The 11,389-nt window shown below is 34.5% G+C and overlaps 1 protein-coding gene across 7 annotated transcripts in view; it reads right to left on the bottom strand.

The window, feature by feature from the left end:
* The window catches only part of LOC106878697 (guanine nucleotide exchange protein SMCR8), an 84,301-nt gene that overhangs the window by 61,123 nt on the left and 11,789 nt on the right, over positions 1–11,389 (bottom strand). For all 7 annotated transcript variants that reach the window (XR_008263496.1, XM_052965761.1, XM_052965762.1 and 4 more), the window contains exons 4-7: positions 8,563–8,641; positions 7,561–7,643; positions 6,971–7,016; positions 6,157–6,241 (exon numbers count right to left, since the gene is read on the bottom strand). Coding sequence is in view for 6 of the 7 variants with exons in the window: in XM_052965761.1 (XP_052821721.1) it covers positions 6,157–6,241; positions 6,971–7,016; positions 7,561–7,643; positions 8,563–8,641 (293 nt within the window). In the remaining variant the exon portion in view is untranslated. The remainder of the gene's footprint in view (positions 1–6,156; positions 6,242–6,970; positions 7,017–7,560; positions 7,644–8,562; positions 8,642–11,389) is intronic.

The following is an 11,389-nucleotide window of genomic DNA, read 5'->3' as shown; positions in this document are numbered from 1 at the left end:
GATACAGAAATAAATTTATTTCTCAAACGCGTGATAATGCTATAAATAGCGTGATCTTTTTTTTCTATACTATTGTCAATTGACCAAAACTGACCTGAGGAATCTATATCATGCTGATGGGACCAAATAACAAGTTCTAAATATAGTTGTTCCTTGCTTGCAAACTTTTCCTAAACCCTTTGGAGACAGAGCCTCATTTGGAGTTTCAGTGCCAAGAAGATAGAGCCCCTTTTACAAGCCCTACAGAGGGCATGCACTTATTTTTCAAAAAAAAAAAAGTAATTACTTCACATATTTAAAACTATATATATTCTTGTAGGAAATTAAATGAACTAATACAATCTTCTTTGTCATTCTACTTTTCGGCTGGCAGATCAGCCCTGTCATCTCCTAAGGGTTAAGCATGTAAATAAATTTTGAAGATTGATTTCTCGAAATTATCTCCCCTTCTCATTAAGAGTTCCTTACTGTCACTAGGTTTTTATTTCCATTTTACAACTGAGATAAAAAAAAATTCAATCAAAGAATTTTGTATATATGTCATTCACTATATCACCCTTAACTTTTCTAGAATCATGACATTGCTGAGGGAAATAGCTCAACTATTCCCTTTAGCTGTTTTTTAAAAATTTATTTATTATTATTTTTTATCTATGCAAAATTTCATCCAAATCTTGTATTGTCAATATTAATATAAATTAAGGTAGTGAACTGGTAGAATTGTTAGCACGCCAGGAAAAATGCTTAGTGGCATTTCGTCAATCTTTACATTCTTTGTTTGAATACTGCCAAGATGGATTTTGCCTTTCATCCTTTCAGGGTCGATAAAATAAGAGCTTGTTGAGCACCAGGGTTGATGTAATTAACTTTCTCCTTCCCCCAAAACCTTTGACCTTGTGCCAAAATTTGAAACCAATATTGATATAAACTCAAGCAGTGAGTTGGTGGAATTGTTAGCATACTGGACAAAAAGGTTAGTGGTATGTCTTTCAGTTCTTTACATTCTCTTTGTTTGATTCCCCCTAAAAAAACTGATGATCATGTGCCAAAATTTGAAACTAATACTGATATAAAACTTAATATAATCCAAGAACTACTGAAAAAGGAAATATATTTTAAGTAAATAGCAACTAAAAAGCTTTTTGTGTCCCACAGAACAAAACTTCACCAAATTTATAAAATCTTTCTGTTAACTAAACTTTACTAGACACAACCAAGACCAAACAGAAAGACATTCACACTTGTAAACTGAACATTCTATTATATCTGGTTCCTAACTTATCTCCCTACACTCCACCAGCACCAATTCTATTAGTCATTCAGATATCAATAGCTGTAAATAGACAGTGAATAAAGTTCATTTACAGAGTAAAAACACATTTCTTTCTTTTCTCATACTCATATATCTCCCTTACTCCTCTCTATCTATTACAGTAATAATTTTGTTATTTCCCCTTACCTTATATGCAGGCATAGAAAACGGAACACATGGTAAGGTAATCAAATACACAAGAGTGAAGGAGGAATTCTACCAGCCATTTGTGAAGAATAGCGTCCACTGAGTGAGCCAAACTTTTATATGTGATTTATGAGAAGGTTAATATTCATGGTTGTGGCATTTCATCCATCATCATCATTATTTTATAGTCATCCTCCAAATGTCTACACAGTGAACAGATTCACACAGCTTTTTTTCAAATTAAAAATTACTGCCTTCTTAGAGAGGTAAAGCGTCATGTCACATACATGCAATTTTGGTATGGTTTCTATGGCTGGATGCCCTTCCTGGCACCAACCACTTTACAGAGTGTACTAGATGCATTTCATCATGGCAACAACACCAGTGAAGTTGTCATGATGTTCCGTTGTCGCCATTCAGATTATACTGAGAGTATTTTATTGTGATGCCAACAACTAGAAATGTTACTCTGCACAAAGCAAGACAAAAGAGTCCACACTACTTTATGTTATCTCTGTTCATCATCCATCATCATCATCATTTAACATCTGTTGTCCATGCTGACAAGAGTTGGACAGTGTGATCGGAGCTAGCAAGCTGGCGGCGGAAGGGGGGGGGGACTGCACCAGGCTCCAGTCTGATTTGGCATGGTTTCTATGGCTGGATACTCTTCTAACGCCGACCCCCTTTACAGAGTTTGCTGGGTACTTTTATGTGACACTGCACAGGCACTCATACGTGACACCACATGGGCGCTTTTATGTGGCACCATCACAAGGATTGGTCTTAACACTTCTGCTGCAGGGTACAGGTCTTCTTGAGGGTACACCAAAAGGGCAAATTGAGAGAGAGAGACAGACAGAGACAGACAGACAGAGACAGACAGACAGACAGAGACAGACAGACAGAGACAGACAGACAGACAGAGACAGGCAGACAGAGAAAGAAATAGACAGAAAGAGCATTAATGTGATGGACATCAAGACAGAGCAAATGACTAATAAAGATGGGTGGTAGTAAAAGAGAGTGAGCATGTCAATAATGAATATCTTGGTGGAAAGAGAGTGATGGATAACAGTACAGAAGGGTGATAGTAGGGTACCAAAATGTACAGAACATCATTGGTTATATGTCTACTTGTTAGGGCTGGTTTGGGATTAAATGACAAAAGGTGGTGCTTGAAATCAAGACAAATGAAGATATACATATACTCCAACATGTCCTGTGTGACTGAGCTAACATCAATTATGAAGACTGGAATGAGTAATGTTGAGTGTTCGAAGCCACAGTCCAATGATTGAGATTAAATGTCTAAATTAATAAGATCAGTTGACAATGAGATTATAATTTTCCTAACCTCATTATTAGAAATGAACACTTTTTACACACTTTACATCTATAATCTCTTTACTCTTTTACTCTTTTACTTGTTTAAGTCATTTGACTGTGGTCATGCTGGAGCACCACCTTTAGTCGAGCAAATCGACCCCAGGACTTATTCTTTGGAAGCCTAGTACTTATTCTATCGGTCTCTTTTGCCGAACCGCTAAGTTACGGGGACGTAAACACACCAGCATTGGTTGTCAAGCGATGTTGAGGCGACAAACACAGACACACAAACATATACACACACACATACATATACATATATATATATATATATATATATATATATATACGACGGGCTTCTTTCAGTTTCCGTCTACCAAATCCACTCACAAGGCTTTGGTCGGCCTGAGGCTATAGTAGAAGACACTTGCCCAAGGTGCCACGCAGTGGGACTGAACCTGGAACCATGTGGTTGGTAAGCAAGCTACTTACCACACAGCCACTCCTGCGCCTATGATCATGTTTCTTATTTTGTGATGCATTTATATGCATCACTGGTTTTATAGGTAAGGATATTGCTAACATTAGCTAACTTTCTTGAAGTTTTCTAGTTGAAATCAAGCCTGGTAATAATAATGAAATTATTGTGTATAGTGCTTAGGTGCACTACAACTCATCAAAGGTGCATGTACAGTAGATAGAATTATGTACAAAAGTCAGGAAAGTGAACAGTGTATGAGTCATGATATACATGTGTGCATGCATATGGAGTAGGGGATATCAGGTGTACACTTTAGTATTCAGATTACACTGTCAAATATATTTATTTATTTATTTATATCTAAATTTATATCTAAACTACATTATCTTGTAGTTTAGAGATTTCAATGACGTGATTGTTTAATTTTAGAATGACATTGTAGGGTTGAGGTGAGAGGCCGGATTTAGCCAGTTTAAACATAAAACAGGTTAAATATTTTGGCTGAATATGGCCAGTTTGAATGCTAAGGGAATAAGCCAATCAAAACATAGTTATCATCATCATCATCATCATCATCATTCCCATCATTTAATGTCCACTTTTCTATGCTTGCATAGGTCAGACAGAATCTGTTGAGGCATATCTTACATGACTGAGTACTGTTCCTGTTGCCAATCCTCACCTGTTTTGAAGTAAAGTAATACTTCCCCATGGCCAGGCATGCTTTTCATGTAAGAACGAGAAATAAACAACACTACTTGTATGTTGGAGATGCTTGTTTACAATCATCACATGATGTCAAGTCAAGAATGCACACACACACCACATACGATGGGCTTCTTTTAGCCTCTACCTACAAAATCCACTGACAAGAAAGGTCTAGGTTAGCTTGGGCTATAGTAGAAGATACTTTCCCAATGTGCATGCAGTGGAACTGAACCTGAGAGCACATGGTTGAAAAGCAAGCTTTGTAATCACACAGCCATGCCTGCACCTATAGCAATGTCTGTGCCAATCAAAACATAGTGTAGATGTGAATATTGCACACATTTCTATCTCCAAAAATAAGGTTAACCCCAAAAATTATAATATTAATGTTTGAGAAAAAAGCAGATGTAAAATTATGATGATGATAATGATGCGATGGTAATGATGATAGTGGTGAAGATGATGATGATGGTAATGAAAGCCTAAGTTCTCTGAGACAAAGTTATACTTTTAAGAATGTCAGACTTTCAGAGAGGCTTTTTAGTTGTAGGATTAACAGGGTAGTGAAATAAGTTACCTTTGTATTTTGATATTATTATCTGTTAAGGGTTTAATTGCCAAAACTGACCTTGCCTGTGCTTGTGCCATGTAAAAAGCACTAAGTCCACTCTGCTGTGTGGTTGGTATTAGGAAGGGCATCCAGCTGTAAAAATCCTGTCAAAACAGTCACAGAAGTCTGGTGCAGGCTCTTGTGAAACCATCCCACCCATGCTAGCATGGAAGGTGGACGTTAAACAATGATGATGATGATGATGATAAATACCATGTTTTCATGAGAGAATACACTGTAAACATTTAAGATGATGCTTCATAATAGTAACTAATATTACCAGTGCACAGTATATAAAGTTTAGCAGACATTTAGGGCTTTGTGTTCAGCTTAAAAGTGGTTGCAAGTTATGAGGTTTAATAGAAAAAGAGATAAAAAGATATAATTAGCAGTGGTCAAGAAGATCCATTGTCTTGGAGTATGCAATGAGATCGTCAATCTTGACATATTTGATACACAGCCACTTATGTTTGTCTACCTCCAGTCTTAACTGAACCCAGAAAGAAATCAATATATGATAATCACTAAGATTTCAAGTTGAAACTATAAATCAACTGAATTGTTCAGCAAAAAATAATCTGCAAATTACTAAGAAACAGATGATAGTTTGAATTATTAGCATGAATCAATCTGGGGGAAATACAAATACAAAAAAAAAGGGGGGGGGGGGTTAATTGGAGTGCCAAGGATTCGTAACCACTTTAACCTACCAGCTACGCAAACAGTTGGGTATCAAAGGACACAGAAGAACTGCCACAATCAAATGCTTGTCCAATGTTGTTGAAAAGAGCTCAACATGGTTATGGGCAAAGAGAAATGATCAATAGATCAAGTTAAAGATTCCATTGGTCATTTATAGGAAATATAAGGAAGAGAACTGATTACTTTGATGATCAGTGTGGCATAGTAGTTGGAAACACAGACCTAGGAACACAAGATCACAAAAAGAATGACCCAGGTTTGAATCCTGCTAGAGACAGGATTTTGGAAAGCAGCAAGAGGACACCTCGGAGCCATGACCTAGGTGAGCCCAGCTCCCACAGAGTGTCAGGAATAAGGGCTGAAACACTTGTTGGATGGGAGTTCTTCCTCTGAAGATCTCTCCTGCTGTGCACTTGCCTTGTGGCAAGTTTCTGATATTTATTTTTTTTCCATATCAATATTTTTACATTGACTTTCATTCTAATATTTTTCCACCAAAAGGCATTTTGCTTTTGGTTTAACTCTTTAGCATTCAGTTTACCCTGCCAAATGTAATGCTTATTTATTCATATTGTTTTGAATCAATCGTGCAGTATCTTGTAGCAGTGAGATGTTGATGATATGATTGCTTATTTGTAGTAACACAGGAGAATTGGTTTGAGAGGTTGGATATGACCAGTTTGAACATAAATTAGGTTGAATATTTGAGCTAATTATGGCTGGTTTAAATGCTAAAGGGTTAAAATATAATTGACATAGATTCACTTGGGAATAAAAATAAGTACAAAAGAAACAGAAAAAAACAATGTCCCACTATAAAGCATTTCTAATCTGAAAGAAAAGAAAAGAAAAATTGAAGATACTTACTCAAACTATATTCAAGATCCTGCAGTTGATGACTCATTTCCAGAGCAAACAATTTCAAATTTTCCATCTTCAAATCACTAGAAATCTTAATGTAAAAAAGAAACATGTGAGCACAGAAAATTTGAGAGAAGTTATGAGAGAGCAAATATCTGGTCAGAGACAAAGAGGAAAGGGAGTTTGTGTAAAAGATAAATGCATACCAAAGAAACCAAACTGACTTTATTAGAATTTAAGGGTATTTTTATAAGAATGGTTGGAGATAATAAGGGTGGTGAATTTGTAGCATGAAGTATAGATTACTTTTGCATATAACATATGTATTTATTATTATGATTATACATAATGAAATGGAAACAAATTTAACTTGAAATAATTCAGAAAGTGATATACTGAATGATGTATGCAAAAATCTTTAGATGAATTGAAATTTACCTCTTATTTGGGGAGAAAACACAAAAATATAGTGGTAATTCTTGGATCTTCTCCAAGAAAAGGAGAGATAATTTCCAGAAATGATGATGGTACATAACCTGAAACCAACATTGCACTGTATCTATAAGTAAGACACTTAGCTTTTATTTATGCAGTGTAATGTCAATGTTAAGAATGTTCTGTTCCAGCAAAATGGGATCCATATCATTTGCCAAGTGTTTCTATACAATGACAATAAACTTGAAATAAAAACAACCTGTTTTTCATTATATTTAAAATGTTAAAAATAAACAAGTTAACAAATCATGTATACTTTAACTGAATTTGGAGATTTAATGAGTGTTGATTAATTTTTAAAAAAATATTTTCAAATATTACTTACTTTAGAAAAAGCTTTATGGATTTCTTTATAAAATGTTATCAGTTTCCTGAAAAATAAATATTTAGTCAGAATATTTAAAGATATGTTTCTTTTGAACAAATTCAAATATACAAAAGAAAATATATTTAAATTCAGATGTAATTTTGGAGATATATCGTTTTATATTGATGTTAACTACCTCAAAATGATAGGGCCTTCTCTGATTACTATATAACCTTCTTAAATTACTATATAACCTTCTTAAATTACTATATAACCTTCTTAAATTACTATATAACCTTCTTAAATTACTATAACAATTTCTCTAGCAGTTATATGGTCTTCTTTAATCAGAAGGGGAGAGGAATAAATGATATTGATGTTGTTAGTATGAAATTTTAATTATATAGTGCAATGCTAGAAGTAGAATTTGAACTTGTGCTAGGGATCAGGAATTCTGTGCTTGAACAAGCTGCACTGTTTCCTTGGCTACAGACTGTATAAGGGCACTTTACAATAAAGGAAATTAGATCTCCTGTGATCTAAATTTGAATCTAATATTCTAAAAGAAACTAATATTCTTGATATAGCTATTAAGAAGCAGTACTTACTTGGAGTCGGGTGAGACATATGCCATACAAAATGGTCTAACATAACCACGGGCTTGTAAATCATATAAAAGGAAATGGTAGACCTGAAGAATAATATTAACATACTTTAGCAAGTTATATTATTACCCTTATTATTAACAAAAAAACTGAAAGAATTTTTTTTAGTCTTAACTGTAAAATGCTAAATATTAATTAATAATGGTACAAATAGATTCTCCACCCATACTACTAAAACTAACAACAATCAAAGTATAATTTCATTAAACTTCACTGAGTTCTAATAACTTTTTTTTTAAATGTTTATCAGTGGCATTTTATCCATAATCACCATTATTTAACATTCACTTTTACATGCTTGCATGAGTTAGAACTGCTAGGTTGGAGAGTCAAAAATCTTTTACACATACTTATGTGGAAGAGACTCTAAATACTTTGTAAAGGGAAGAGTGGCTAGGTAATTTGTAAAGGAAATAGTGTCTGGGAAATTGAATCAACCCAGACATATTACTGGAATTTATTTCATCAACTTTAAAGATGAAAACCAAATCATTTAGTATTAGCTCTTTATATTCAAAGGTACAATTTTACCTCTGAATGTAAAGAGACATAACTAAATATCACAAGGCATTTAGTCTACTTTATCATTACTGGAATTCCATGTTCTTCCATAAGACTTCTAATAAGCCTCTTAAGATGCAAAGCAACTGTGCAATACTTCTCAAACTACTCATGACTAAAATAATTTGAGAGGAATTGATGAGTTAATACAATTTTCTTTGACTTGGTAAATCATAGTAGAAGGTGGTGGTGCTATCTTTTCTTCATAGATGTTTTCCAATTAATTACACAGCTCTAAATACCCATAGATCTGAGGTTTTGAAAATTACCGTTATATTTCTGTAGTTTTCCTAATAAAATAGTTCAATATGTAAGAACATTGCCCCATTATAGAATTTTTAGCAAATTAAAAGTAAAGCAGAGTGTTTAAGTTTATTTACTCACATATGCTGAAACTCCTTCTGCTATATCAGTAAAGAGAACTTGTTTATCTTCCATTAATGTGAAGTTATTGCATAAAATACTAGGGAAAAAAGAAAAGAAAAGCATTTACAAAAACATACCAAAACCAATATATTGGTTTAACATAACTATTAAAAAATTAATTCTAGAGGGTAGAAGCATCTTATATATATATATATATATATATATATAGGGGTGAAAAAATGAGTTCAAAAAGAACAATTCAAATTTTGGGGGGATTCAAAAAGAGAGACAAAATAATTTCTACTAAAGATTCATCATATTCATAAAAATCAGCCAGAGCAAGTAATAAGAATATGAAAATAATATTTGAGGAGTTTCGTTATAGGTATAAAAATATACCATAAAACAAGTATTAAAAAAAATGGAGAAAAAATGTTGAATCAGAAATAGATTTATTACAAAACTGAATAAATCTATTTCTGATTCAACATTTTTTCTCCATTTTTTTACACTGGCTTATGGTATATTTTTATACCTATAATGAAATACACATACATACATACATATATATATATATATATATATATATATAAGAATACATATATATCTGTAATTTGCATCTATGGTGCCAAGCTTTAATCACCCTTGCTTTTCCCTTGAAAAGCATCAATGTCATCATAGAGACAGAAAATTTCTTTGAAGAAGCAACTGCTAGTTTTCCACAAAAACCTTGCTTAGGCCTGCTCCAGGTACAGATACTCACACCAGCTATAAAAGACATTAAAGGACATTGATATGTTCCCAATATCTTTGATTTCAAATCAGCTAGTGAGTCAAAAGATACATATTCAATCTTTATCATTTTAATAGATTAAAAAAGGCTTAAACTTTAATCTGTCATATCTCTTAGAAATTTCCACATAGACAGTTTTTACATTAGAGTTCTCTGTTGTTATGAAGTGAATTCAAAGAAAATTTTTATCCATTCAGTCTGATCCTCTTTCCTACAATCATTCTCTCTCATCCTTATCGCTCTATCTAGCTCACTCACCATTAGGTTTACGTATAAAGAATTAAATCATATCTTCCAGCACTTTCAGTCATCATTCCCTCACACTCAAGCCACTTGTTACTGATATCCATTTAATTTTACCATTTACTCACCTCTATTATAATCCATTAATCTCACCTGCTCTACCATCTCACCTACCATCCTTTCATCAAATCAATCTGTTTCTACTATTCACCCTATCAGTTATGTTGCCTTCAGTGAAATGAACACATTGTAGAGGAGTGAGGACTACTGTGGCATCAACACTGGTGTTTGATGCCACAATAAAGCCACCCAGTACAATCTGTGAAGTGGTTGGTAAACGAGTGGAGACATGGGATTGAGAGAACCCTTTAGTTTTACGGATGCCACAATAATCTTTATAGTGATGATGCCACAATAAAATGCATCCAGTACACTTTATAAAATGCTTGGGCTTTAACTTCCTCCTGCTTCTCTTGAATTTATTCCTACTGCTCACCCAATTCTACAAGCAAATCTTGTAGATTGCACAGATTGTCAGAAGCAAGGTTTTACAGTCAAATGCTTTTCCTATCACCAACCCTCATAACTGAGAGAACAAAATTTAATTAGGGGATGCAAACCCAGGTCCAACCAAGGATGTTCAAAGCATTTTCATTGTCTCACAAAAATTTTAGGGTGTGTGCTTGTATCCCCTGCATCCACTGTTCCCAAGCTCATGCCAACCCATTTAGTCACCTCTACAACATACAGGGATATAGTGTACCTATTCAAAAACCAGGATATCCATGGCATACATTTTCACATAACCTATGCCAGCATCGAAGACAGATGTTAAATGAAGATGATAATGGCTACATTTCCTTCTTAAGACATGATAATCATCATCATCATCAACATCTGTTTTCCAAGCTGGCATGGGTTGGATGGTTTGACAGGACCCAGCAAGCTACAGGGTTGCATTGAACTCCAGTGTTGGCTTTGGCATGCTTTCTGTGGCTGGATGACTTTTCTAATGCCAACCACTGTACAGTGTGTACTAGGTGCTTTTTAATTTTTGTACCACCAGCACTTGTGGAATCACCAAGTGCTGCAAGACAAAATAGAACAGAAAAGGGAAAATCCCTCATGACTAAGTGGTGGGAACTAGGGTGGGGGAGGTGGCTTTATGTTAGGTGCTGAGAGGCTAAAGTATGACAAAGGGACAAGCACAGGTGTCTTCTTACAGAGAAGATACATAGCTACCCAAATTATACAAGGGTGAGCAGCAGTAAACAAATACATTAAAGGATTTTAAGTGAAATATCATAACAGTAAAATGAAAGGAGTGGAAGCTAATAACCATTTTAAGACCCAACTGAGGCTACTTGTACTAAAATATTTAAGTTTAAATTTTTAAATCTCAAATGATGTTATAGTACTGATCTACAATTATTCATGTATCAAGTGAAACTACCTATCGTCACTAGATACAAAACTACTATCGCCATTACATACAATCTTCTCATTTAAATATAAATAAATGCGAGCGTAGTAGAGAACCCATTCCTTGTCCATCACGTGACTGATCATTATTCGAATCGGCAACTTCTTCGAACCGTTCCCGCCAGAACGCAAACTGACCAATCACGGCCCCTAATAAGGTCACGTGATAGAGTAAAATTCTGAAGCCTTCGGGAGCCCATAGTTTGTTATAAATAGCTTTAACTCATACCCAATAATTTGTCTCGGTCCAGTTTCTCTTTGAGAACTGTTCCGTGTACCACACGACAGCAGCAGCAGTTCCAGCGACCACTTCAGCAGCTTCGTCCA

Source organism: Octopus bimaculoides, chromosome 2 (genome assembly GCF_001194135.2).
Source record: "Octopus bimaculoides isolate UCB-OBI-ISO-001 chromosome 2, ASM119413v2, whole genome shotgun sequence".
Classification (NCBI taxonomy): domain Eukaryota; kingdom Metazoa; phylum Mollusca; class Cephalopoda; order Octopoda; family Octopodidae; genus Octopus; species Octopus bimaculoides.
This window is presented reverse-complemented; position numbering and strand designations above follow the sequence as displayed.